This window comes from Muntiacus reevesi, chromosome 1 (assembly GCF_963930625.1).
Source record: "Muntiacus reevesi chromosome 1, mMunRee1.1, whole genome shotgun sequence".
NCBI classification, from domain to species: domain Eukaryota; kingdom Metazoa; phylum Chordata; class Mammalia; order Artiodactyla; family Cervidae; genus Muntiacus; species Muntiacus reevesi.
In genome coordinates, this window is record NC_089249.1 from 234,907,886 (window position 1) to 234,935,157 (window position 27,272).

Sequence of the window (27,272 nt, forward strand, 5' to 3'; positions counted from 1 at the left end):
ATTACAAGAACCCTCACGATCATCATCAAACTAGCCATTGCTTCATTTGTTCTTCTAATTGCTAGGAAGGGGAAAGATAATCAAGTGGTTGCTCTAATCTGAGAACCTGGTTTTCAAAAATTACTTGAAATCCAAATTGAGCTTTTTAAAGCAGCACTTAAATGTTGACTCCAGTCATTTCATTAAGACCAGCACTCGCTGAGAACTCTTTAAATAAGTTTTGAACCACCAAGGCCATGCAGAACAACTGGAAGGAAGGAGAGCTTCCTTCTGGGAGCAGCAAAGTGGGGCGTTTTTGGCATCAACAGAATTTTTCTTGTTAATGTATCATTTGACTTATTGAATTGCACCTGGATAAAAGGTGATAAAACAAATGCCGAGCTTATGCCAGTTCTTGTCAGGACTCCTCCTATGGGGCCTGCCTGGGTCATGTGAACCTCGCTCAGCCCAATGAACCTCAAGGATATTGTTTCGAATGAGTGAGTGCAAATTGAAGAGCTCTGCAGCCCTTCCCCGACGGAGCTATTAATCACACTGGCAGAGGACAGGGAAGACCCACAGTCACATGGGGCTCTTTGTCTGTGTTGCTGATGGAAAACTCACAGTGTTGCTCATCTAGGGACAGAAAAATTAGGTAGAACCAGAAAAAGAATATATTTATTTCATTGTGGCTGTGAATGACCAGAAAGAACTTTACTCATTCAGTTCAGAGGGTGTATTATCCTCTTCCCGGGGGAACAGTAGCGGGAGGTGTGCTCTGGGGGGACGTGAGGCATGGTCCAGGCTTCCACTAGAATTGCCCTAAGTAACTTCAGTAATTTCCCAATTGATCACCCTCCTTCCGGCCTGACACTTCTGAATAGCAGCCAGAATGAGCTTTTGATGTATTTATTTTTATTTACATACAGTAAAATTTGCTCTTTTAAGGGACAACTTAACCATCGTCTCCCAAGCATCATGATTGCTCCTCATCAACAAATGTTACTTGATCCAGCAAATGGCTGTACTGCTGACGTAGGCACACAAAGCAGAAAGTGGGGCATGGTGAATGACCACGTCCTCTTCCCCACCCCATGCTTCTGTCCAACTCCCAGTCCTGTGGATCTGCCTCCTGAAAGGTCCTGGAATCTGCCCACTTGTCTCCAATCTACTAGTCAAAGCCACAGTCATTTTCTAACTAAGCAATGGAGTAGCCTCTTAATGGGTCTTCCTGCTTTTCTGATAAATGCATACAGTATAACCACACCACCATCAAGATGTAAAATAGTCCCTATACCTCCCCAAAAATACAAAGGCAGACTGCCCCTTTGAAGTCAGCTCCTTCCCTGACTCCTGCTCCCGGACACCCCACTGATCTGTGTTCTGCCCCTGCAGATTTCCTTTTCCCGAAGGTCATAGAAATGGAATAGAATAGAATGTAGCCTTTAGAGTCTGGCTTCCTTCATTTAGCATAGCGCCTCTGAGGCTCATCCGTGTTGTTGGGTGTATATGAAGCTCATCCATTTTTATTGTCAAGTCATATTCCACGGTAGGGATGTGCCAGAGTCGGTTACTCACTCACCAGTTGAAATACATTGCGGTTGTTTCCAGTTATTTGGCAGCTAACACTAAAGCAGCTATAAACACTTGCATGCCAGTTTTTGAGTGAGCCTAAGCTTTCATTTCTCTTGGGTAATTACCTAGGAGTGGGACTGCTGGGTCAGATGCTAAGTAAGAAACTGCCAAACCGTAGCATGAGCTTTTAAATAAAGGCATAAATCAGATCATGTCACCCTTCTACCCCAATCCTGCCAAATGCTTCCTGTTACACTTAGAATAAACTTGAAGGCTCCCAGCCTGGTGTGATCCAACTCCTGCCCATCTCCGTGGTCTCCTCTTTGCCACCTGCTCCTCACTCGCTCTAGACCATTCTCCTTTCTGATTCTTTCACGTCTTTTTCTCAAACAGTCTGAGCTTGCCCCCTCTTGGGGATTTTTCCACTAGCTTACCCTGCTATCTGGCATATTTTTATCCCCATCTTCACATGGCTGGTTCCTTCTTGGCATCTATGTCTTGGCTTGAATGTCACCTTCTCAGCAGGTCTTCCTTGACACCTCACCAAACCCCCCCAAATCTGAAGTAGCCTCCACCCCCTGTCACTCTCTGACACATCAGAGCATTTATTACTGCCTGAACTTTATTTATTTATTCATTTGGTTGTGCTGGGTCTTAGTAGTGACAAATGGATCTTTAGTTTTGGCAGGCTAACTCTTAGTTGCTGCTTATAGGATCTATGAATAGATCCTATAACCTTACCAGGAACGAAACCCATGCTGTCTGCATTGGCAGCAGGAAGTTTTAGCCAGTGGACCACCAGGGAAGTCCCTGCCTGATATTTTCTTGTTTAGTTGTTTATGTGCTGGCTCTAGCATGTATAAATCACCCCTTTTGGGCCTCAACTCTCTTATCTTTAAAGTAATAATGCCCCTTTCCCACTTGATGGCTTTTTCCCCCAATATTATAAGCTTCTGGAGGCAGAAACTACCTCTCCATTAAAATTTTCTATCTCAACTTAATCATTTTAATCATCTGAACATTTTCATTAGAAAGTTCTTAATGAAAAAACAGTTCTTAAATGAGCAAATTCCTTTTTCCCTCTATCATTGAATTTCAGAATTAGAATGAGATGTGCAATTTTAGAGAGCAACTGGTGACAAGCATCGTGATGAAGATACGTTTTAACTGTCCTGGAAAGTTTATTCACACCATCCCCTTTGTCAGCATATTTCTGATTTCTGAAGGACATGAACTCACGGGGTGCTTGACAGGCAGAGTATTCAAAAAATACAGTACAGTCAGTGGTGGTGCTAGTGCTAGAACTGGCTGGAACTCGATGGCAAGGGCTGGCGTTAGGTTTACAGGAATCTTGCTAGACAGTGGTTAAATTGCTGGTAGATATTTACACCACAAATCATGGTAAGAGGATTGTCTGTTTTTCTGATGTACCAGCACTAAGAGATATAGAACAAGAGAGAATGAAGATGAGATCAAAGTATTTAAAAGAAGTAGTAAAAGATAGTCTTAGCCTTAGATGATCCAGGGTCCTGAATGGATTTACATTCTGGTCAAACTTATCAAATGTGTGAACTTGAGCAGCTTCATCCACCCATTCTTCCACAAGCCCATAGGAACACCCACCCTGGGATACAGCAGAGAACACCCTGCCCTCAGGTAGCTGACAGTCCAGTGAAGGAAAGGAGGGTAAATGATTACAGTGTACAGTGGGAAAGCGTGGGGGCTGCAGGAATAACGAGAAGGACAAGCAGCTGAGTCAAGGTTGGGGGAGGGGGACTCGGGGGGAGCTAGAAGAAAAGGGAAGGGTCTTCCAGGTAAAGGGAGCCACGATGATGCTGAGAGAGATGGGCAAATCAGAGCAGAGTATCAAGGCTTGTTTTAAATTCTTCAGCCCTCAGTAGAGTTGTACCTACGTTGCAAGCGAGTTGTGAGAATTGATTGATACAGTAGAGGGATTGGGACTTATGGATAAAAGATGGAAACTGTCCAAGGAGTGACACCTGAAGTGGTGGCATTGGCGCTGGCTTCAGGCTAGCCTGGGGAAGATATAGCTGCTCACACGAGGTGAGGATGACTAAATTCTTATTGGATCTTTCATCTTTTCAGCCAAACCTCACCGCAAGACACCTCCTAGAGAAGAACAAAGGCCGTCCATCGTCCCACACGAAAAACCTGTCCCTGGTGTCCTCCCCCTGCAGAGGCAAGGCAACCAACACGCCCACCCTCCGAAGGGGCCCAGGATCCAGGAGGAAGGGGCCCGGCCAGTTCTCCATCACAACAGCCTTGAACACCCTCAACAGGATGGTGCATTCTCCCTCGGGGCGCCACATGGTGGAGATCAGCACCCCAGTGCTCATCAGCTCCAGCAACCCCTCTGTGATCACCCAGCACGTGGAGAAAGTGGATGCCTCCCCTAGCTCCGTGGGACAGGTAGGGAACAAACCCCCAGGAGAAGGCCACCCTGGAGTTGGGCAAGTGGTCCACACCATGTCACAGGCAGTATTGGATATTCAGTACCTGCTAAGCCCTTATAATGCATTAATAATAACTAATGTCAAATGTATTATATGTCAGGGCTGTCTTTACATGATCTCATTTCACCCTTGAAACAGCCTATGAGCTAGGTATTATTATTATTGTTACCCCCGTTTCACAGATGAGAAGACAGAGGTTTAGAGGCAGAGGGTTGCTTTCCCATGCTAAGAGCCATGGCATGGTTCCTGCCCCTTAGAGAACATCCCTCCTGAGCAATAATAGCATGCTTTCTGGGATCACAGTCTGACATTCACTGTTTCATCCTCTGGCAATGTGTCAGACATCACATGGAAGGGAAGGAAAAGAAAAAAGAGAAACTATGGGTTATTGGGTGTTTTCAGGACTAGCTATATACTTTACATGGCTCAATGAAAAGTGAAAATGCAGATCAAAAATGATTAAGAATTTCAAGATGGCAACAGCAGAGCATCAAACCAAGTGAAGGGCCCTTCGGAGCCGAGAGCCCCATGTGACTATACATGTCACACACTCATGAAGCCAGTTGTGGTGCTTTCCTATGACACATTTAATAAGATAATATATATAAAGTACTTAGTACCATGCCTGGCACATACTGAGTACCCAATAAGCATTAGCTCTAAATACTATTATTATTAATACTACCACTGTTATTGTTAAACATGGCCCCTGAATTGCCTACTGTAGGGAGATAAGCCAAAAGGCAGTCCTGACCACCCAGCAGCGCAGACATACTTCTAACAGCATGAGGCTATTTAGGTTGAAGGATGCTTTAAAAGATGAAGGACCGGAGGTATGAGGCAAAGTAATTAAGAACTGCTTGTCGGGTATTCTGCTATAAACACTCTTTGGAACCATGCAGGTGGCAACTTAAAAGGACAGACCTCAACGTGCAATTTTTTTTAAGCTGTAAATCTTGTTTTTAAACATGATTCTCTACCTTGGGATTAAATGACTTAATTGGACTCTAATCCGTTTTTAACAAGTCAAGGAGGAGGAGAAAGTCAAGGGCTCCTCAAAGACCTGTGTGCTGGTCTAAAAGGAAAACAATCACTTCCAACAGCACTTCAGACCTTATGCCACTGTCTGCATTTCTAGAGGGCTGGCTGTGGATGTCATTCTGCCCGCCACTTGCATTACATACATACCGCACACACACACAATTACACTCTTCCCTGCTTATACACTCTTCTTTCATTAAAAAATCATGAATTTCCTTCCCTTCCTATACACACACTCCAAATGCTTTTTTATAAGTACACACATAGTTTGCGCCCAAAGTTCAACACTCTCTGTACACACACACACACACACACACACACTCCAACATGGGGATCTAGTGACATACTTAAGTGAAAGACCAGCAGAATCTTCTGAAACCATTCTTTCTCTACAGACATAGGTATATGAAGTACGGTCCACATCCAGGAGACCTAGGCTAGCTCACTCAGCTGTAAGTTAGCTTTCTAAAGGATTTGGCCAAGAGTCACTTTCCATGTGCTTTTTAAACTCTTTGTCCTGGTCAATTTACCTCACAGACAGAAAGGCTGGACCAGAGTAGAGAATCCTAGCAGGATTCAAACAAGCATTAACTAATAACTAACACTGCTCTCAGCTCTCTCTGACTCTTTGTGACTCCATGGACTGTAACCTGCCAGGCTCCTCTGTCCATGAAATTTTCCAGGCAAGAATACTGGAGTCGGTTTCCATGCCCTCCTCCAGGGGATCTTCCTCACCCAGGGGCTGAACCTGCATCTCCTGCAGTGGCAGGTGGATGCTTTACCCCTAGTGCCACCTGAGAACCCCAGGTATCGGGTGGCCAAAAAGTTCATTCAGGTTTCTGTACCATCTTATGAAAAATCCCAACTGAACTTCTTGATCAGTCCAACAGTATTTGTTCTTAATTTTCACAAATGGTGAGAATTCCAAAGTGTAGCTTTGGCATATCCTGTCCCCAAGGAACCACTACACAGTACTGATAGCCTTTTCTAGATTCAGATGGCACTGGATTATCAGCATTTCTACGTTTGCCCAGATCTTGTCAAAAACACCCTTGTAAAATGTCCCACCTAAGAGCTATATCTAAAGATGAGAAGCAAGTTGAGCCAGTGACAAGGTCTGCTATTTCCTTTGTCTCTAATATCCTTCAGAGCTGTGACTGGATCCGGCTTCTCAAGCCCCTCCTTCCTTCCACATCCCAGCACCATCTATGGTACAGAGTCCCTAGTAGGTCAGTAAATCAAGGAATCAAGACATTTGATTTAAACACCTGGGCAGACAGTGGTGACATATACATAGAGAGGGAAGACGGGAGGAGGAATTGTTTTCTACAGAGAGACCACAGGTCATTGTAACTCTTCCAGCCAGTAGACATCTGTTGAGTGCTTACAGTGTACTAGTAACCATGGCAAGTCCTAGGTATTCTATACCAAAACAATAAGAACAGCAGTAATAACCTCAAACATTTATTGAAAGTAAAAGGATAGGGAGGAGGGAGGGAAGGAGGGGAGGAAGGAATGAGGGAGGGAAAGAAGGAAGGAAGGACAGAAGGAGGGAGGGAAGTGCCAGTCTCCTGAGTGCTGCCCTACATTCTAAAATATGGTTAAGAGCCTTTGTAAGAGAGGTATTGTTACCACTTTATAGCAAAGTAATTAAAGCCCTGAGAGAAAAATGGTTTGGCCAAAGTTCATGTAATTAGTGAACAGCAAGAGGCTGTATTGACCCTAGAATCATGTGATTCTGGCTCATAGACTCTTGTCACTCCACTATGCCATCAGCAAAGATGTCATCAGGCAAAATCCTGAAAGTCTTTAGCCTCCCTTTTCTTGCATGTCTTCATTTGACTCCCTGTAGATGCTAAGGCCTTCTAGTATTCTCGTCCCTTCCCACCCCTCAGTAAAGAATTTGCCCTAAGCCTTCTGTACCTCAAGAAGGTCTTCATTTAATATCACTTTGTTCCTTTATGAACTACCAACTGTGCCCAAGTTTTATGTGCAGCACTGAAGGCAGCAGTGTTTGTCCCCAAGGAATTCACAGTCTAGCAGGGATATAAAACATAAGTGACTGTAGTGGAGTTGGGACTTCCTGAAATAAGATGAGGACCCTGTTGGCACCTGCACTGACTTTGGTCATGAAGATACTTGGAATTTTACAACCAAGAACTGTCGTAGAGACAGGTATTCCCTTTCCAGTTTCCCCCAAGCCTTTTGGTGATATCAGAAAGTCTCAGTTTGGTGCTTGTCTTTCTGGAACATCTTGTACCAGGGTGCTAATCTCCTTGCATCAGGAAGAGAGAGCAAGGTATCAGGCTCAGGGCTTCAGCCACCAGTTGCCCATGTCTGAACTTCATAACACTGTATGTTTTTATCATGTTGTTGGATGGGATGGTTATCCTCTGTATCATGTAAGAGATGCCAGTTTTATGTTCTCAGAAGTCTATGAAAAAATTTTGCTTTCTTAAAATTTTAAAGCTTTTTTTTTTAAAGAGCAGTATGTTAACAAGGTACAAGTGGGAAGTAGATATGGCAAAAATCTTTAAGGATGAGAAGCAATATAGTTTAGAAAGCAGAAGTCCAGAGTAATTAATGCAGAACTAAGACACATGTGAAGTGCTATGGAAGCAGAGAAGAGGGCATTCGTTAGCTTCATTCTCCCCATTGTTGCCTCCATACTCTTAAAAACCCAAATCTGATACGCTGCTCCTCCTCCCCAGACCACCAGTGGTTCTCTAGTCTTCAGAGGCAGTAATACTGCCATGAATTAAGTGGCCACTGAAAGTCAGAGACTATAAGACTTCCTCCCTTGCCTCCTCGGAGCAGTTCTCTCAGGATTACTTGAGATGCTGCTTCAGCCCTAAAAATGTTCGCCAAATAAGACATAACTCTCAAGAAGAAAAGAAAAGAAAAAAGAAACTATAAGAGATGTAGTACAGACAGTATGACTCTTCTCACAACTCTTCCGAGTAGGTGTTCATATGCCCATTTTTACCAAGCAGCCCAAACTATGGGACAGAACAATTTGGAAACTTTTTCAAAGCCTTAAAGCTGGAAAGACCCAGGATTTGAGGGCATACGTGTGCTCTCTCTCCTAAATAGTTAAGGGCATTCTAGACCCTCCCTGATCTGACTATAATCTTCCAGCCTCCCCACTTCTCCCCTATACGTGCACACATGAGCAATCAGGCCTGCATGCTAAGTCACTTCACTCGTGCCCAACTCTTTGCAACCTTATGGGCTGTAGCCTGTCAGGCTCCTCTGTCCATGGGATTCTCCAGGCAAGAATACTGGAGTGGGTTGCCATGCCCTCCTCCAGGGGATCTTCCTGACCAATGGGTCAAATTCAAGTCTCTTACGTCTCCTGCGTTGGCAGGCGGGTTCGTTACCACTAGTGTCACCTGGGAAGTCACACACGAACACACACACACGAAACTTGCAGTGACCCCTCAACATTCATGAGTACAGTGGACACTGGGCCGCCTCTTGGCTTTTTGCCCTTGTACCCAGCTTAGCGCCTGTATTATTCTAAGCAATGAATAATGTTCGTGAAATAAATAAATGTTGCTCCTCCTAGAATTTATTTTTGGTGCAATGGCCTGTCACAAACACATCCGCACCCCACGCCCTGTATGCACACCATTTCTTCAAGGAAACATCTGCCACTCCTCTTCTGCAGAATTCATTTTTCCTCTGTGTTCACACTGTATTGTCTACAGTTGGGTTCTCTGTGCTGGAAGTACCTCGTATGTATCTTAAAGGTTCACTAGATGGCAAACTTCTTAGGGGCAGAATTGGAGTTTTATTCATGTATGTTGCTGTTGACGTTCCAAAACCCCAATAAGTTTTCTAATAGCATATTTTGCCTCAAGAATCAAAAACAAAGACAGAGGCCTCTGATTTACTTCATTATCAAGTTGGCCAAAAATTTCATTCAGGGAACTTTTGCCAACCCAGTAACTACCAATCCTCTTTCACTCTTCTTATTACCCAGAAAACAAAAGAGCTAAGACAGAGAGGGGAAGGCAGGTCACTGAAATTATTCCTTGTGTGCGATTCCCACACCCAGGCCTCCTCCATCCCATCCCAGGCTGATAACGGCAAGTCTAAGCATCTTTTCCCTGGCTCCTGGGAAGATGAGCTGTCATGTGCCTTAGGGAATTCTGAGGTCTATAAAGCTGACTCTCCTTTTGATCTAATATCTTAAATATCCTGAATGAAGTAGTTTCTGGGAGCTTCAGCTCTAAGTCCAGATCTCCTATGTCCCTTTGTCTGCACCTTTTGGAGAAGTCTCCCTACCCGAACTTCCAGTACTCAGGATGGCCATGAGAGATGCTTTTTACTGAGTAGTAACATCTTTTTTTTTCCTTTGGACACAGTCTCAGTGCTAACATATGTTTAAGATTCTTAGCTAATCCTCCATCTAAGGTAATTTACAGAAATAAGCTTAACCCTATATTTATATTCTTATTTTGAATATCTCCCAATATAAATTTCATCTTTAAAATTTTCACACAGCAAATCCCTACTCACTATGATGCTGTCAGAGCTTTCTTGAACTGGCCAAACTGGCCTCAAAGAGTCATGGATGGAAAGTGGGGAGGCTCCATTAAATGGACACTTGGCCCCTCAAACTGTTCTGTATCATGTCTTCATTATCTGCCCCAAAGTACCTTCTATGGAACCTAACAGGTGCTTGAGATATCTTTATTAAATGGTCAAGAGCACACCCCTTGGGTGAAGACAGCCCCTTAAACTGTTCTCATACATTATCAGTTCATGCCTTAGCAGAACTTCCCTGGCAGACATCTGAAAGCAAAAAAAAAAAAAAGACAGAGTAGAACCAGAGGGCCTCTGCCACCCTCTGCTTTGCCAGATCTTCTGGATAAAGGTCAGGAGCCACCTAGAGAAGCAGTGTCGTAGGGGAAACCCCTCCAGCCTTAGACCCAGATGCCTCTCCCCCATCCCAGCAGTGAGACTTCAGACAAGTCAGGAGACACTCTAAGCTTCATTCAGTTTCCATCAAGAAAATAGGAAGAACCCCTACCCCCACAAAGTTGTTGGGAAAATCAAAAGATGTAAAATGGGTATAAAGTGTTTGGCTTCCATTTTTATTACTATCAAAAATATTAGCAGTCAAAATTTCTTAGTAGTTAGTTGCTAGATTTTTCTTAAATCACTCTCCTGTAAATTTTTGGAACTTTTCTGTAATAGGAAATTTCAAAAATGTACAAAAGTTAAAAAAAGAACACAATGAATCCTCCGGTATGTATCACCCTGTTTCAGCAATTATCCACACCTGGATCAATCTTATTTCAGCCATATCCTCACTCCTGAGCCTGCTCCCCCATCAATCATTTTAAAGCAAAACTCAGACATCATATTATTTCATTTGTACACATCTCAGTGTCTCTTTTAAAATATCAGTATTTTTCCCTAAGAGTTTAACACAAGCACAGTCCCATTATCACAATAATTTCTTTAAAGCATTATTCAGCCCATGTTCCAATTTCTATATTTGCTTTATACATGTTTTTTTTATAAGATTATTTGTTTCAATGCCATCTAAATGATGTAAACACCTTGCATTGGGTTGATGCATCTGTTAGATTTCTTTTATTCTACAGGTCCTCTTGCTTTCATCTTCTCTCTCTCTCTCTCTTATTTATCCTCTGCTATGGACATGTACAAAAGAGCCAAGTCATTTGTCTTGTTGCATTTTCCACATTCTGGGTATTACTGGTTATGGTTATGCAGTGTCAACATACTCCCCTCCTCTGTTCATGAGGAGCCATTCATGACCATTTATTGGGGGTTGCAAAAAGGTGACATTCTAAATCTATCGGCCCTCCTGAATTTTTTTCCCATTTATTTTTATTAGTTGGACGCTAATTACTTTACAATATTGTAGTGGTTTTTGTCATACATTGACATGAATCAGCCATGGATTTACATGTGTTCCCCTTCCCGATCCCCCCTCCCACCTCCCTCCCCACCCCATCCCTCTGGGTCTTCCCAGTGCACCAGGCCCGAGCACTTGTCTCATGCATCCAACCTGGGCTGGTGATCTGTTTCACCCTAGATAATATACATGTTTTGATGCTGTTCTCTCAAAACATCCCACCCTCGCCCTCTCCCACAGAGTCCCAAAGTCTGTTCTGTACATCTGTGTCTCTTTTTCTGTTTTGCATATAGGGCTATCATTACCATCTCTCTAAATTCCATATATATGCATTAGTATACTGCATTGGTCTTTATCTTTCTGGCTTACTTCACTCTGTATAATGGGCTCCAGTTTCATCCATGTCATTAGAACTGATTCAAATGATTTCTTTTTAATGGCTGAGTAATATTCCATGGTGTATATGTACCACAGCTTCCTTATCCATTCGTCTGCTGATGCAGCCCTCCTGAATTTTAAACTACAATGCTTCTTTAAGAATGATTACTACTTTCTAAGAGTTGATGATGTGTAAGATCCTTTCCTGTGACTTTTAAATAAATTATCTCACAATGATCTCCAAACTTTGATATCGTAGGCCCTCAAGGTCTACTGGGGACTCCCAAGTTAACTGCTCTTTATTTATTCTCTACCACCTGCTCCCTGTTTGTCTCTCTCTGTCTTCCTTGTTTGTTCCCGGGCGCTCCCCTGGTTCAAAGACAGGGCTCATTTCTCAGCACCTTCTCTTTTCTGGCTACTCCTGAACTGCTGCCCCTTTCTCCACTGGTCGCTGCCAGCTGGGCTAATCTCCCCTGCCTGCCTGTGCCAGTCTCCTTGTTTACAGCCTTATCAGTGCCCTCAGGCCGCCTCCTCGGCCTGGCCTCTGCAGCTGTGTGTTCACCCTCCTGAGGATCAGCTCTCACAGCTGGGCTGAGACCAGGTTTGGTCTGCCTGGAGAAGAAAGGGCTTCGGGGTTGCTGTGGGGACAAGGAGATGACTTTATGTTTCCAAACATGGGTTTAGAGACTGGTTTGGTGTTCGTGTGTCTGCAAGAGGGAAGGAACATAAACAGCACAGGAAAGATCTCATGAGAGCCAAGGAGAAATCTCTCCCGTTGCATAGATTGTTAGAAACCAGGTCCTGAAAATGCTGCAGGAGACTATGGAGACTGCTGTTAGATTTGGGGGTGGTTTTTATGTTTCCCTATAGAGGAAAGGCTCTTAGTATGAATAGAAGGGCTCTGAGTCCTTCTCAAAGCTTCATGCCATGGCTTTACCTCCTAATGACTAAGTGACAATGAACTAAGTACCTTGCCCCACCGAGCCTCAAGTCTTCATCTGCAAAATGGGTAGGTCCTTCCACCCAGGGTCTTTGCAGGGATGAGCTGTAACCGACTAAGCTGTCACCATTGCTTTTACCTGCTTGCTTCCAAGCAGAGCATTTTGAACAGGGGTCCCCAACCTTTTGGGCACCAGGAGCCAGTTTCGTGGAAGACAGTTTTTCATAGACCTGGGAGGCGGGAGGCGGGAGGTGGGTGGGATAGTTTCAGGATGGTTCAAGCATATTACTTTTATTGTGCACTTTATTTCTATTATTATTACATTAGCTTCAGCTCAGATCATCAGGCATTAAATCCTGGAGGCTGGGGACCCCTGGTTTAGAACATAGCATCATTTGGTGTGATTGAGGAGGACCCCTGGCTTAAACCCGGCAATGAGTGACACATCTTCCAAGATCTAGGTGACCCTCCCAATCTGAATTCCGTAAGACATATTTTTCACAACTCCTGGCCAACATGAGAGTGATCTTGTCTCATTTTATATGTAAGAAAATAGGCAGGAAGAGGTGATTCCTTAAGAGTCAATGTCTTTCCTCGAAATAAAATAAACTAATTGCAGTTTAAGACCAAACTAAGAGTCCTTTTACTGCATCATTAATGCCTCACCCTTGAGCCATGTAGTCCCAGGCTGCAGTAGCAGTTCTTGGCACAGCACTCATGCTGTCACCACCTGACATGTCACTTTGTCATCAGTTAGGCCTAAGAATCTGATCCCAAGGGCTCCCTCCCATCCAGCCGCATGACCCTGGGGCAAGCATTTTGCCTCTCTAGGTCCCAGTTTTCTCATCTTCTAGGTGGAATAATCAAACAGACCTGAGCATTCTGTTGCTCTGTGAGTGAATAGCACACTCAAAAGGTAAATGGCACCCAAAGAACTGTTTCTATTATTTAGTTAATGATGGTCATGGTTGTGGGTCCTCCAGTCTTCCCTCAAGCACACTTTTACACAAGAGTCCTGTTTCCTTTCCAGCTACCACAAAGCTTTCTCAGGCCCAGTAAGTGTCAGGTAGAGTTCTCTAAGAGCTTATTAACAAAGAGCTTCTTGGTACTTTAAGAAGAAGTAGTATATAGTGAGAGAATGAAAGTAAGGGCTTTGGGGGTCAGCCAGCTCTCATTCTGCTTCTTACTGAGCAGCGTGACATCAGGCAAGTTACTTCATCTCTCTGGGCCTCTGTTTTTCCATCTGTAAAATGGAACTGGTGTAGTGATTCTTTTTTTCTTTGTTTTAACCTCTTAAGATTGCTGTGGGGATAAAATGAGGTGATGCATGTATATGAGCTAATGGCCAGGGGTTGGCAGGAGTAAATGGCTCAATAAATGTTCACTGTGTGATTAATGTTGGGTCAGGTTCCCATGCCCATGCCCCGGGGCTGGCCTGTGCGGAGCATGCCGTTCACCAGCAGCACGCTTCAGAAGGATGCTCTGTCAGAGCCTGCCTGGGAGTGCAGCGGCTTCCAAAAGTCCCTGTGTTTCATTGATAAGCAATGATAATTGTGGAAGTAGGGCAGGAATATGGCTTTGGGCTTATATCCAGGATGCCCCTGGGGCGATTGTACTTGCTCAGCTCAGCCTCTCAACTGTAACTCCATGGGGAACCCATAGGAGAAAAGCCAGGAAAAGAGACTGGACAAAGGAGGAGACCAGGGTGGAGACTGAGGCAAGGTCTTGTTTCCACCATCTTCTGTTGGTACCTTTCAGCTTTTTCTCTAAGCCACATCCTTACCTGATCTGGTCACCCAAGTGCCTCATGGTCCACCAGTGAAGCGAAGCAGCAGTAGGATCCTCCCATGCACCAGGCACAGGTGATACAGTGGACCAGACAGATGTGGTCCCTATGCTCATGGACACTCCAGACCAACAGGGAAGACAAATACTAACCAAAATACTATACATACCTGATTACGTGGTTGTAGATGTGCAAAGTGCTGTGAGGTTGAAGGATGGGAAGTGAAGAGACTCATCATGGTCAGGAAGCCTGCCTGGAGGCTGTAACCTTCGGGTGGAGACCTGAAGGATAAAGGGAGTAGGCCAGGGGAAAGGAGAAGTTGAATTGAGTCCCTCTCCTTGGTCCCAGTAACTTAATCCTGAAGTTACACCAGAAAACAGCAGCTCTTGGTGCCCCGTGAGGCTTGCAGTCTCAGATCCCAGCCCTGCCCAGGTTCCCTGAGGTCCCTGGGGAAAAGCCATTCTTGTTTCTGGTGACCAAAGCAAGTTCAGTAATTAACCCGGCTTGCTGCTTTGATTCAGCATTTCTCCAACAAGAGTTTAAACTTTACATCATCATTCTGCCCAATTAATCCTGGAGCCCCAGCCCTGCCTGGGTGAAAAAAGGAGTGGCCCAGCCTGCACTGCAGACATTTTAACACAGACGCTATAGCTCTGGGAGCCGGGAGCAAGGGTAACTGATCCCCAAGGTCACCGGGGCCTGCAGCACATAAACATAAACACACACACACACACACACACACACACACACTGACAGAATTCAGCAAGAAGGAAAAATAAGAGAGGAAAAATAGAAGGACAAGAGAAAGAGAAAAGTGGGGTACAGTCAGGGACAAGGAGGGTTGTATACAGAAATGTGGGATAGTGGTCAGTCCTTAATGCACAGAGACCTTGTCCCTGTGGCTCAAACTTGCCAAGACTCAGTAAGAGCACCCTTCACACAGACCTGCTACGAAAGTGAATGAGATATTCATACACAGGATTTCTCCACCTCAGCACTGCTGACATTTGGAGCTAGATAACTTTTTGTTGTGTGGACTGTCCTATGCATCACAGGGTGTTTAGCAGCATCCTTGGCCTCTACCTACTAGATGCCAGGAGCACCCACCACCCAGCTATGGCAACAATATATGCCTCCAGACATTGTCAAATGTCCCCCAGGGTCAAAATCAGCCCCAACTGTGGACTGCTGATGTGCAGGAGATGACCCAGGGCCTGACATATAGTACATGCAGAATAAATGGCAGCTAAGGGGACTTCCCTAGTGGCCCAGGGGTTAGACTCTGTGCTTCCCATTCAGGGGGCACAGGTTCAATCCCTGGTTGGGGAACTAGACCCACAGTGATGTGGGCCAAAAAAAACAAAACAAAATTAAATTAATTTTTTTTCCCTTAAATGGCAGCTGACATGAGGTCTGTGCAAGGCAAACGCCCTTTCTGAATAGCAGCCCCTTCCTCCCAAACACATGCCAAGAATATAAGGGCTTTGGAGGAAACCGGAGCTTTCCAAATGCAGGAGAGGTAGACCTGCCAGTGCCGTCACTGGACATGAGCGATTGGAGACTCATGTGCCCCAGGGTGGAGAGGCTCAAGGGAACCTGTGTGTTGGCTGGATTGTTGGAACAGGTACACTTCCCACTCTGCGCAGCTCGGAGGGGAAGGAGCTAATTTTGTGGCATGGGTAGCAGGTGTCAGGCCCAGTGCCAGGGTCTTACATGCAGACCAGCTTCTGGGAGCACTATGTAATTACTTCCATGTTAGATGGAGGAACTGTGACCCAGAGACCCTAAGTAATTAGCTAAATGCTACCCAGCAAGGACATTTCAAGATTTGGGTTAGAAGATTCGGGTCTGACTCTCTTCCAAGCCCATACTCTTTCCCCACCCAGGTGGCAGGAGTGGGACTTCTCATATACCAACTTGATCATTCGCAGGGACAGTTTAAGAGCAAATCGAGGGCAGCAACCAGGCTCATTGGGAAAGAATGATGGGATTGATTAGTAATGTCTATCATGGGCCCAGGAGTAGGAAAAGGAGGCAGGTGTGACATGTATTTGCCATCCATGTACATGCCCATAATCCAAGATTCTGTGATTCTGTATCATCCTAGCTGGCATGATCTGCAGTTGTACTGGACTAGGGGAACATCTGGGTTTTTTCAGCAAATTAACTGCTTTCATGCTTTCTCAAGTCATAGCTGAAAATTAAGCCTTCTCCATAGGTGAGGGTTTCCACGGAGGGCACAAGGAGCCTGCTCTTAACAAATTGCTCTCAAAACAAAATAAAAGCCCTATCACAGCCCTTTGTTAATGCTTGAGGAATTTTATTTTCAGTGAGTAATCATGTACTCAAAAAAGAAAAGGAGAGAGAAACTTCTGGGGAAATGAGCCATTTTTTTTTTTCATAGAAAAAACTTGTTTATTGTATTTTCAAAGCACAAGCTTCGGAAGATGCCATACCCATCCTTCTCCCTCTCTTCCCATTCCTAAACAATCCAGCCCTGGTGGCAAATGGCACAACTAATGCATGCTAAAACCTGCTTACATGTGCAGAGAACACTGCAAACACCAGGTTGTCTGTTTCCAGACCCATCAGCTTGGGCAATGTGCTTTCTCACGGCTGAGTGGAGGGCAGCTCTGAGGACAAGAGAGGGCAGCGTCACAGGAACAGACCCTTCCCTCCCACTGGGCTTAGTTCAAGCTGCCTAACTGAGCTATCTGCTCTGCCCGCTGCCCTGGCCTTGACCTTGACCTGAGCTGCCACTGATTAGGGAAGGCTCCTTGCCTTCCCCATTCTGTTCACAAGCATGGCGTGCCCACCACATGCCAGACAGCCATTCATTCGATAAACATTTGCTGACTTCCTATCATGTGCCAAGTCCTGGGCAAGCCTTGGGAAGACCAACTGTTAATATATGTGAAGCAACGTATACCAGGTCATAGAGAGCATTCACGATTGTTTAGTCATTTTCTTGCATCCCTTTCAAGTGGGCAGAACATGAATGAGATTGGAGAATGTCTGCCCTTGATGTTCAAAATCATTTTCCCCATGCCTAAGATTAGGCCCTTACTGGGCCCTCATCTCTCAGTCGCCAGAGAAGGACTATACTCTACAAACTATTTCTGCTATTGACACCTGGAAATTATCCACTATTCATTTATTTGGGGGAGCATTTTAAATGGCAAACTATAGGTCACTGGCCAGATGCTGCCTTCAGCCTGGATTTTTATGGCCCATAGCTGTGAAGGTTTTTGCAGGTTTAATTGGTTGAGGGTAGGAGAGGCTCAAAAGAAGAGTACTCCATGATGTGTAAAAATTAAATGAAATCCCACTTTCAGCATCCAAAACTCAAGACTTTTTGTCTTTTTTTTAACTTTCTGGCCACACTGTGAGGCATGCAAAATCTAGTTCCCTGACAGGGGATCAAACCCAACCCCGCTCCCCCACATTGGGAGTGCAGAGTCTTACCACTGGACCACCCGGGAAATCCCCCAGAACAAAGTCATATTGGCTCACAGCCCCACTCATTCTTTCCGTATTGTCCACTCCAGGATTCTGGCCTGGAGAAACCCATGGACAGAGGAGCCTGGCAGACTACAGTCTATAGGATCGCCAAGAGTCAGATGCAGTTAACACTAACCCTATTCCTAGTGAGTTCTGAGGTCCTGATGCCTTGGTGAGAACGCATGTACCTGATCACTTGCAGCCACACAAGGGAAGAGGCAGCTCAGATGCCTGGGAGACACCAGAGGCGCCAGCTGGTTGAACCCCCTCAGCCATTCATCTCTGCCTCTTGGTGTATAGCTGTCACCTCACATCTTGTTTTGGCTTTTATGAAACTGCTGTCTTCTTACCCTAAACTCCTTAACCATAAGGTAACTGGAGCCTCCTGACCCCCTCCAGGGTTAATTCTAGTTGAGCCCAGCATGGGGACGTGTTTAGGAAATGTTAGTTGATGTGGAGTGAAAAAGTGAATGAAACCCAGTGAGTGTACTGAGGTGTCTGAGTCAATAAACATAAACAAGAGATTGAGAAATGGATGAATGAAGGAATGATCAAGTGATTGGGGTGCTGGATGAAAGGAAGGAGATGTGAATGAGTGTGTCAGTGAGGGAATGCTTGTAAGAGTGAGGAACTGAACAAAAAACTAAGTGTAGGACTTCCCTGGCAGGCCAGTGGTTAAGGCTGCACACTTCTACCACAGAATGTACAGATTCGATTCCTAGTCAGGGAGCTAAGATCCCCCATGGCACAGCCGAAGAGAAACGGAGAAATAAGCGTACAAGTGAAGGTAGGTGATGGGCTCCCTACAAATGCCATGTAAGGAGGAGGAAGGATGTTACCGCCCAGTCTACTGATCCCGCTGTGCCTTGCCTGCTCACGCCCTGCCAGCCCTGGGGATTTAGCACTTAATCAACACCCTCCCTTGCTGAGGGTGTGCCCGTGTGTTAGTGCTTTAGTGTCTAGGGCTTCTGTCAGAGGACAAAAACACCTGCGCCCCTGGGCCTGGGGCCAGACAACCGCCTCCCAGACTGTGGCCTCCCATATATGGAAAAAGTATGCCTTCAGAGGATGTGTCCTCAGCCCCAACCCTCTGTGCACTGCAGGGGACAGGACCTACCCCAAAGCTGAGAGCCCCAGAAGTCACACTTTCCAGGTGCAAAGGGTGGGCAGCCTGTCCATTTGGATAACATTCATGGCCAAGGTCATCCTAACCAGGTGGCAAGACTGGAATCAAAAACACCCTCTTCAGTGCCAGCCCCTCCCATTATCCTGTTTCCTTCCTAGCACATATATTTGAGTCTCTTGCCTCGTTTTTCATTTTTGTGTTTATTGTTTTGTCTCCTCCCTCATTAGAATATAAACTCCCTGAGGTCAGAGCCAGGTACAGGGAAGTCTCAAAAAATACTTGGCAAAATGAATGAAACATAGTCTGGCAAACAAACCATGTAAACCAACCACTTGAACCAGCTACCATCACAGGATCCCTTCTCACAGTGGGGACCTGACCTGACTCTGCCACCAAATCCCACGTGTGACTTTCAGCATGCCGTTTCCCCTGCAGAGGCTCAGGAGATTAGGTTAGACTATTTCCACAGTCCCTTGCAGCTCTCGTATGTTGTTGTCCTTGGCTAGTCGCTAAGTCATGTTCAACTCTTTTGTGACTCCATGGGCTATGGCCCGACAGGCTCCTCTGTCCATGGGATTCTCCAGGCAAGAATACTGGAGTGGGCTGCCATTTCCTTCTCCAGGGGATCTTCTTGACCCAGGGATCGAACCTGAGTATCCTGCTTGGCAGGCAGATTGTTTACCATCTGAGCCACCAAGGAAGCTGCAGCTCTCATATACTAGAGCTGTAAAACCAAGAGGAGGGACTTCCCCGGTGGTCCAGTTGCTCAGATTCTAAGCTTCCAATATAGGGGGCTGGGGTTCGATTCCTGGTCAGGGAACTAAATCCCTTATGCCACCACTAAGAGTTTGTATGCCACAACTAAGACCTGGCACAGTCAAATAAATAAAAATAAATATTAATAAATAAATAAAGCCAAGTGGATTGGGCTTCAGGTTTTCCAAGGTTCAAATATAGTTAATAAGAACCTCAGTCCCCTTACCACAACTGTAAAAAATATATATATATAGCTTTGACTATTACATAAGGGACAGCCATTCTATCTGGCTCATAATCAGGATAAAGTGACCTGGGTGTGGTGACATCCCTGTTTTGGCCAGCGGCCAACTGAGCAAGTGTGACTATCCAAATGCAGCTGTTCCTCCCCCTCAGGCTTTGCCAAGCCTCCACCCAAAGCCAAAGTCCGCCTTATGTCCCACTGCCTATGCCTTATGAAAGCCATAATTGTGTGCCATGAAACCCTGGGAGAGAAAGGACTGGGAGATCTGTTCCCAGGCATGCTTGCAGGGTTCCCAGAAAACAGGCAAACTTGTCCTGGCTCAGCCCAGCAAATAAGGTACAGACATCATCCCTCGCTGACTCATGCACTCTCAGGACCCTCCAGCCCTGACAGCCTCTTGATCCAACCTCCCAACTCCACACGCTGCTTTGAACACTATGTAGGGAGCTCTGAGAGGGCTAGCTCTCAAGTCCGGATGTTTAGGTTTGAACCCCAGCTCTGCTCACTTGCCAGTTCTATGGCCTTGGTCAAATTTCTTTCATGGATTTTTACCTTGATTTTCATCTGTAAAATGGGACTGGTGATGATAATAATAGTATTAGGTTGGTGCAAAAGTAATTGCAGTTTTGGACTGTGAATTTTAAATCATTATAACTAGGCTCAAACACATCTTTATTAACCAAAATAGGAACCACTACAAGCAACATATTTTTGCCAACTAGAAATAAATTTGCTTATTCCTGTAGCATAAAAATCCATGCTTTGGGATTCACAGAACTCTTGGAAAGCATTTTCTGCCTCCTGGTTGTGGAAGCATTTTGCCTGCAAAAAGTTGTCAAGATACTTGAAGAAGTGGCAGTCAGTTGTCAAATGGTCAGGTGAATATAGGACTTCTTTAGTGACTCAGATGATAAAGAATCTGCCTGCAATGCAGGAGACCCATGTTCGATCCCTGGGTCAGGAAGACCCTCTGGAGAAAGAATGGCTATCCACTCCAGTGTTCTTTCCTGGAGATTCCATGAAGAGGAGCCTGGTGTGCTACAGTTCATGGGGTCACAAAGAGCCCGACAGGACTGAGTGGCTAACACTTTCACAGATGAATATGGTGGGTGAGACAAAACTCTTTAGCCCAATTCATTCAACATTTGAAGTGTTAGTTGTGCAACATGCGATTGGGTGTTGTTGTGGGGAAGAATTGGGCCCTTTCTATCGACCAATGCCAGCTGCAGGCATTGCAGTTTTCGATCTATCTCATCAACCTGCTGAGCATGCTTCTTAGATATAGTGGTTTCACAGGGATTCAGAAAGCTGTAGTGGATCAGACAGGCAGCAGACCACCAAACAGTGATCATGATCTTGTCTTTGGTGCGAATTTGGCTTTTGGAAGCTCTTTGGAGCTTCTCAGCCCAAAAACTGAGCTGGTCATCACCGGTTGTCATATATAAAATCCACTTTTCATTGCACGTCACAACTCGATCTAGAAATGGTTCATTGTTGTTGCATAGAAAAAAAGAATACGACACTTGAAAATGGCAACTTTTTGATTTGCAGTCAGCTCATGAGGCACTGACATATCAAACATTTTCACCTTTCCAATTTCAAATGCCTAATGACCATAGAATGGTCGACATTGAGTTCTTCAACAACTTCTTATGTAGATGTTAGAGGACCAGCTTCAATGATTGCTCTCAATTGGTTGTTATCAATTTTTGATGGCAGGACACTGTGCTCCTCACCTTCAAAGCTCTCATCTTCTTTGCAAAACTTCTTGAACCACTACTGCATTGCACGTTCATTAACAATTCCTGGACCAACTGCATTGTTGATGTTGCGAGTTGTCTCTGCTGCTTTACGACCCATTTTGAACTCAAAAAGAAAGTCGCTCGAATCTGCTTTTTATCTAACATCATTACCATACTCTAAAATAAATATAAAAATAAACAGCAAATAATAAGTCATTAGCAAAAAGCATGAAGCGAGAAATGCACATTAAAATGACATAAAAATATTGCACTTATTTAAGAATGTATTCCAATATCAAACAGCAAATTTCAACAGAGCAAAAACCACAATGTTTGCACCAGCCAAATCTTAGCCCTTTGGTGTGTTGTGAAGAGGACTTGAGCTAATAGGGTGCTTAGGAATGGGGGATCCCTAAGAAGCAATTTAAATATTAGCCCTTTAGGTGGTTGTGATTTCCAAGATCTGTTGTGGTGTTCTCTATCTTATCTCAGTGAGATTAGACACTCCTTTAGGGCAAAGATTGTGCCTTCTTTTCAACCCATCTCTCATTGCCTCACTCAAGGCTGGGAACACTCAGAACGCTTGACAATCAAAAGACATCAGACATTCATCCTTAAATGGTACTGGAGGCCTGTTAATCCAATTCCATGGACACTGAGACAGTTTGTGAGAAGAGGCTGAGCTAAGGAACATCAAGAGAAGATAAAGAACAAAAAGTAAAACTTTCCCCTCACACACCAAAAAATATATATGGCTCTTTTGTTTGGTTTTAACAAATTCTAAATGCCAACAGAAAAGAGAGTTGGGAGGATAGTATCTTCACATCTCTCCCAGATGGTTCAGATATGGACCTTTCTGGAAGCACTCAGCAGACATTTATTGAGTGCTAAGCCACTGTTCTACAGGCTGGGAAAACCAGTAAGTTGACAGTTGTTCTAAGCAAGGGCCTCCTTAGTGCACGTCCATGGTTTCATTCCTTCCAACCATAGTGAGATGAAAATATGACACCTGGAAACGGAATTTGCCTGAAAGGTTGTCTCCCTTTATTTCCTGTCGGATGCCATGCTCTGAAAGGTGAGGTCCATCACGTGTGCAAACAGCCTAGGGTTATAAGCTGGTGTGGTCCACTCAGGACACACAGAATTGCACCAAAGTCTGTGGAGGCACCAGACTGAGCCCTCTGGGCAGACAACCAGAACTACTGAAATCTAAGTTGAGACTGTAGTCGACAAGTTCCTTCTGATTTCTACAGAATCTTATAAAGCCAACAAGCACGCTGTCCAGAAAGGAGCTATAAGTTCCTGCTCTGGAAATCCTACATGTTCTTTTCACTCACTGTAGATTCCTGAGCTTGTCTCAAGAAAGGACCTCTGGATTTCAGTGGACTTTACAACCACATTCTGTCAAGCCCGTGGGAAGGAAAAATTGTTAGTTTGACAACCACATCAGAGGTCTCCCAAGTGTCTCCTGTAACAATAATCCAAAAGAGGAAAGCTGACTTGTCAATCAAAATACATCAGGCAGTGTTCCAGGGTACCATGACAACTCTAGATCCTATAGTTTCTAAGATTGTAAATCCTTCATTTACTAAGGGGACTTAATTACTCAGAAGTAGCAAAGACAACTACTTCAATAATGTGGAGGGGTAATGAGTGATTATCTTTTTTCTCTTCTTAAAAATATCCATTAGGGTTGCTATGATATCCTTTGAGAAATTTTTAAAATAATGAGACAATGGATATGTGGCAAGTAATCAGCTTTCTGAAGATGCCAAGTGAACTTCACATTGTCACATGATTCCTGGGCTCACTAATTTTTTTTTTTTTCCTTCAGCAGCACCACACCACTTGTGGGATCCTATTTCCCCAAACAGGGATTGAACCCAGGCCCTCAGCAGTGAAAGCACCAAGTCCTAACCACCAGAACACCAGGGAATTCCCTTCATTAAATTCTTTAGAAGGAAATTTTTTTAACCATTATAAGTCCTGTTTCAATTTCCTTCTCCACTGACTCTCCCAAAGTAAACCTATAAACACTGACAGTCCTTAGAGAAAATCCTATTAAACCTCACCTAAAACAGATGAAGGAATTTAGGGCCAGGCTGGTAAAATAACTTCCCCAGGGTAACATGCTGAAAGAGTAATAAAGTGAGGAGCTGTCCCTAGGAAAATTTGCATTCAGAACCCACGTTTTGTACAATGATCCCAGACTGTCTCTTGACTGGTCTTCGTCTGAAGCTCTCTCCATCTAGCTCTCCTGTGGGTCTGTTTTTCTTATTTCAACAAATAACTGTCTGTTCCATTCTCTCCATCATAAAAAGCCACTTTCTAAGACATGGTGTCTGTATCAGAGGCAGGGAGAACATGTGAATTTCTGGATATTCAGAAATTGCTCCTCTTTGGGATGCTCTTGTCTGAAAGATGTGAGGGCAGGACCCAGGTGTAGGACAGGCAGAAGAGTTCTCATTCAGTCTGTGCTATCCTGGTAAGCAGTGGCCTTTGTCATCCATCCCCAGGATCTGACACAAAGTTTGGTACTCAGTAGATGCCTGACAAGCATCTCCTGTGAATAAAGACCATGAGAAGACCCACAGCAGACTCAAGAGGAACTTTGCTTGTTTAGGTTTTTATAGCCCCTAAGGAAGCCCAGTGAGAGGACTTAATTATAATTATTGCCAAGCAGTTACTTCTTCAAATGGACTGTTATGACTAGGAGGGCAAGAGTTGTAATTAAGGTTTGGGTATAGCCCAGCATTTCAGAAAGTACTGGTGGCACTCAAGTCATCAGACTCTGCTTTAGTACTAAAATCCTGCCTTGCAGGCAGCAAGCTGTTGGGCTCAGGAGGACATGAGGTCAAAAATGGAAGGGGAGTAGTGGAGCTGGGGACATTCTTTGCCCAAATAGAGGACTCAACTTAACAAAGAAGATTTTGCCTTTCTGGTTTGAGGTGTGGGGTTTTTTGTCTGTTTTAAATTTTATTTTATTTTTCATTGGAAGATAATTACAATATTGTGATGTTTCTGCCATACCTCAACATGAATCAGCCATAGATATACATATGTCCCCTCTCTTCTTAAATTTCTCTTCCACCTCCCTCCCCATCCCACCCCTCTAGGTTGTTTTGCATTTTCTCAAGAAGTCGATGCAAAGTCGAGCTGTGGAGAGGTGCCAGAGCCCTCCTTCACTGGAACCTCAGCATGCATGAGAACTGGCCAGTCCAGTGTTAGGGAAGAGACTCCTGAATGCATGTCCCACGTACAAGGCTAGTCACCCATCACTGGGTCTTTCTCAAAGGCAATCTGGACTATTGAAGCTGGCCCTTGAGTCCCAGAGAAAGAATATTTCCTCCTTAAAATCCAGTCTCATTGAGAAAGTCCTATTTTCTTCTTCTTTTTTGATGTTTTTTATGGTGATAAAGGGGTAAGAGTCACATAATAGAAAACATACTGTTTTAACCATATTTAACTGTACAGTTCAGTGACAACAAATATATTCACACCATTATGCAAATCTTACCATCATCTATCCCCCAAATTTTTTACCTTCCTAAACTGAAACTGTCCCCATTAGAAACTAACTCCCCATGCCCCCTCCCCACTCCTCACCCCCCACTCCCCAGTCCCTGGCACCTACAACATAGAGAAAGTCCTGTCTTCTGCTGCTTCTCATATTTCTGCTTTGTGTGTCTCCCTTCTCATAATAGTAGCAATGTTACAATTAGGTGGGTTTTTCATATGAGCCCAACAATAAGTACTTTGCATGCACGTTCCAATTGAATCCTTATGAGAATCTGATGACGTGGGTACTGTTATCGCCCCTTTTTATAGATGAGGAAACTAAGACTGGGAGGAAATATGTCTGAGCCTCATACAGTTGGTTAGACTGCCAAATTTCAAACTCAGTTGAGACGGCCCCTGAAGTCCATTCTCTTAACTATAGCTGCATAGTGTCTCAAGGAGTTATACAGAAATCCACTAAATCAGTGACTGTCCCCATGGGGTTCTTCTTGAGTAATGCGGTGATACCCTGGAGGTGCTAAGGGCTTGAACTGACAGTGTGGAGGACCACATCAGCTGTGGTTTTCCAAGCTTCTATACAGATGTTCTGATACCACATTCCTCCCCAGCAGAGGCCAGTGAAAGTGAAAGTCGCTCAGTCGTATCCAACTCTTTGCGACCTCATGGACTATACAGTCCATGGAATTCTCCAGGCCAGAATATTGGAGTGGGTAATCTTTCCCTTCTGCAGGGGATCTTCCCAACCCAGGGATTGAACTCAGGTCTCCCACATTGCAGGCAGATTCTTTACCAGCTGAGCCACAAAGGAAGCCCCGGCAGAAGCCAGTAGGGAAATAAATTAAGCAGGAATTTATCTTCAGCAAACAAGGTTTATGAAAAATATTTTACATCTGAGACATAGCTCTTGGCAACCCTCTAGAATCGTATTATAACCATTAAATAAATTTAAAATATTCCTGCAAAGAAAACCCCAGACCCAGACAGGTTTACATGTAAGTTTTCTCACATTTTCAAGGAGGGGATAGTTTTCCTTTTTACAAACTCTTCTAAAGAAGGGAAGAAAAGAAAATATATCCCAACTCATCTCATGAGGCTGAGATATTCGTAATTTCAAAAACCAGAAAACAACAACATAAGACAGGAAAATTTGAGTTTTACCTCACTTATAAACATAGATGCAAAACCCCTCAAGTGTCTATTAGCAAAGCAAACCCAAAAATGTCTGGAAATAGAATATACCATGATTAAGTTGGTGTTTTCCCTAGACTGAAGGGTTAATGTTACAAAATTAGTCAGTATAATCTCTCATTAACAAATTAAAGGGAAAAAAAAACCTTTTCAATAGATATAGAAAAGGGTTTGATAAAATTCTATAACTATTCATTATGCATATTTAAAAATCTTAGCAAGCTAGAAGTAAAAGGGAACATGATAAATGGAATTTATATAGTCTACAGCAAGTATCATACATAATGGTAAAATGTTGCAGGCATTCTCTTTAAGATTAGGAAAAAGAATAAAATGTCCATTATGTTTCAACTCAACACAGTCCCTCCCAGAGCACCTGGAAAAAAAGGAAAGATAGGAAGGAAGATAGGGAAAAAAAGTAAAAGGTTAAATATTTGAAAAGAAGAAACATAGCTGTCATTATTTGTAGATGATATTGTTGTCTATATAGAAAATTCAAAACAATCTAGAAAAGTGTATTACGAATAAATAAGAACTTAGCAAAGTTACTACATACAAATCAGTACAAAAAAGTTCACTGCATTTCTGTATTCTAAAAAGAAAAACACAGAAAAATATTTTTTTTAAAAAAAGATATATATCATTTACCATAGCAACTCAGTCTATAAGTCCAACAAAAGATATGCAGGCCCTTTTTGGAGAAACTGTATAAAACTTTACTAAAAGACATTAAAGAAGACCTAAAGAAGGTTGGGGGAGGAAAGGATTGGGAGTTTGAGATCAGCCAGTGCAAAATACAGAACAGATAAACAATAAGGTCCTACTGTATAGCACTGGGAACTGTAATATAATTGATATCTGTGATAATAATGGAAAAAAATATGAAAAAGAATACATACATGTATAACTGAATCATTTTGCTAAACAGCAGAAATTAACACAAGATTGTAAATCAGCTATGCTTAAATAAAATTATAAAAAAGACCTAAAATAAATGAAGAATTATGCTCTTGGCTAGAAAGTCTCACAGTTTTTAGGATGTTGATTCTCCCCAAATTTTTTTACAAATTCAAATCCCAATGGGCTCTTTGTGTGGAACTCAAAAGGTGATTCTAAAATTCAAATGGAAG

General features: G+C 43.8%; 1 protein-coding gene across 1 annotated transcript in view; it reads left to right on the forward strand.

Moving 5' to 3' along the window:
- Nucleotides 1-27,272, forward strand: part of SH3RF2 (SH3 domain containing ring finger 2) — a 141,916-nt gene that overhangs the window by 69,675 nt on the left and 44,969 nt on the right. The window contains exon 5 of the mRNA XM_065935631.1: nucleotides 3,661-3,984. Within this exon, the coding sequence (XP_065791703.1) occupies nucleotides 3,661-3,984 (324 nt within the window). The remainder of the gene's footprint in view (nucleotides 1-3,660; nucleotides 3,985-27,272) is intronic.